This window comes from Galeopterus variegatus, unplaced genomic scaffold, assembly GCF_000696425.1.
Source record: "Galeopterus variegatus unplaced genomic scaffold, G_variegatus-3.0.2 Scaffold3750, whole genome shotgun sequence".
In the NCBI taxonomy this organism is placed as follows: Eukaryota; Metazoa; Chordata; class Mammalia; order Dermoptera; family Cynocephalidae; genus Galeopterus; species Galeopterus variegatus.
Genome location: NW_007729861.1, coordinates 215,844 through 218,177, shown reverse-complemented (window position 1 = coordinate 218,177; position 2,334 = coordinate 215,844). Strand labels below are relative to the sequence as shown.

Sequence of the window (2,334 nt, the reverse complement as noted above, 5' to 3'; positions counted from 1 at the left end):
ATCTCACCACTTTCACTGCTACCATCTTGGTCCAATATATCATCCACTCTAACCTTCCACCCGTCTGCCCCCACAGTCTATTGTCAACACAGTAGCCACGTTTGCTCTTTAAGATGTCAATCAGATCATGAGACTCCTCTTCTTAATGCTTCCTAAGGACTCCCCATGTCACTAAAAGTAAAAGCAAAAGTTTTACAATAGAGGGCCCTATCGTTATGGTCCTCCATTTCTCTAACCGCATTTCCTAAATTTCTTTCCTTTCCTCACTCTGCTCCAGACACGTAGGTGTCCTTGCTGCTCCTTGAACAGTCTTGGCATCCTCCTTCCTCAGGGCCTTTGTGCTTGCTCATTCCTCTACCCACAATGTTCTTGCCCCAGATTTCCCCGTGCCTGCCTCCAATTACCTCCAACCTTTGTTCAATGCCATTTTTTCAATGGGGCTTTACAATACGAAATTGTAAACTCCCCTCATCCCTGACACTCCTTATGCTCCTTACTTTATTTTCTCTATAGCAGTTATTACCTTCATGTAATGCATATACTTAGTTACATTTTATTATTGTATCTTCTCCACTAGAAGCAAGTCTCATAACGGCAAGAATATTTTGCCTGTTTTATTCACTGCTGTATCTCCAATATATATAGAAGAGCTCCTGGCACATAGTAAATGGTTCATGAATAATTGATAAGTAAATCCTAATATCAAATTCTCATAAGGCTATCTACAGAATTCAAAATCTGAATTTTTTGTAAAAATATATGTGACAAATGCATTGTCTCAATTGGATATATGTTAATGTTGGGATAATTCTGGATTAGTTTCAATGTGAAGCATAAGCATAAAAAGATGATAAAAATTGGGGGTGATTTGTTTTGTTTTGTTTTTGTTTTTTGGTGACTGGCTAGTACAGGGATCAAACCCTGGACCTTGGTGCTATCAGCACCATGTTCTAACCAACTGAACTAATCAGCTGGCCCCAGGGTCTTGATTTTTTATGTTAAATTATTCTACATGTGATTGAGCCTAAATTGTATGGATGAACAGCATCACTAACTATTATGAAAAATAACTGGTTTGTGTTTTTGAGAAACACTTAGAAACATTGCAACCTTTTCTTTAAAAAAATTATTTTTAATGAGCATGTGTTAAAGAACAATTGGGATGTTAAGTCAGGAGAGCCCAACAACTACAATAAACACTCAACAGATATTGCAAGGCAGTCACCTAACTTAAAATTTGTCTCCCAAAAATGATATCCCCCTCCCCCAGAAAAAGAAGGCTCAGCATCTGGGTTTCCTGTCTACATACATCACAATTGAAAGCTCCTTCCTGAATCTAAATTTAGCCATCATTTTAATTCTATGGTTGTAGAAACGATTCACCAGGAACTGAACAATTTTTCATTTAGACATATGAAGGGAGCTCTACTCCTTTTAACAAGCAGACATGCACACTTTTGCTGTCAAAACAGAATTTATGACTTACTCACTTTAACACCATACAAAAGCACAAGGTCTATGTCCCCATTCAATCTACCATTATGTAGGTTAGGAAGAAGGTTTGCAACTTACCTGTTGGTTGAGTTCTTTTTTGATAGATTCTGATTCCTCGAGCATTTTCCATTTTAATTAACAAATGAATATCAGTGCCATTAAATCGGTTTATCCTTATGATATTGAAGTTATCAGAATTGGTTGTATACAAATAATCTTCAAACACAGTTATACCATAAAGATGTCTGACCTATAAAGAGGGTAAAAAGTAACTATGATTTTTAATCATGCTGCTTTCAACTTGAAAGAAAAACTGACTGCTATTTACTAGTGTAGAAAATGCCCATTGTAGAATCACAGGATTACTATCATTCTTGTCTCTAGAAGAAGTTAACATTTCACTAACTTAAAAATTTTCTCTGGAGAAGAAAACATTATGCAGTAGTGGATAAAGAAGATCCAAAATGTAGAGAAGAGAATTTTATTCATGTTTAATTAAGAAAACATGTTAAATAGTTACTTTTCAAAGGCTAGTAAGAACTAGACTTTCAAGCATATTCAATAATGTGCTTATGGCATTGTTATATACAATGTGAGATTTTTTTATGGGCTACTTGTTCATAGAGTCATGCATATGTAGAAGCTGCAAAATCATAGTTCTCCCTATGAAAGGACTAATGAGAAAACATCTATGAAAATTTGTTTTATAAATTCAAAATACCATTTTTTGGTCACAAGTTACATTTAGACCAATACTTGCTCCAGCATGAAAAATAATAAATAAAGAAATCATATATTTGCAATAATTGCAAATAAAATGATGTCATTATATTCAGAAAT

At 34.7% G+C, this 2,334-nt stretch overlaps 1 protein-coding gene across 1 annotated transcript in view; it reads right to left on the bottom strand.

The window, feature by feature from the left end:
* Positions 1-1,572: 1,572 nt before the first annotated feature.
* LOC103601483 (low-density lipoprotein receptor-related protein 1B-like) overlaps positions 1,573-2,334 on the bottom strand; it is a gene marked incomplete at its 3' end in the record, with an annotated part of 205,690 nt that continues 204,928 nt past the window's right edge. The window contains exon 8 of the mRNA XM_008585897.1: positions 1,573-1,744. Coding sequence (XP_008584119.1) covers positions 1,573-1,744 — 172 coding nt within the window. The remainder of the gene's footprint in view (positions 1,745-2,334) is intronic.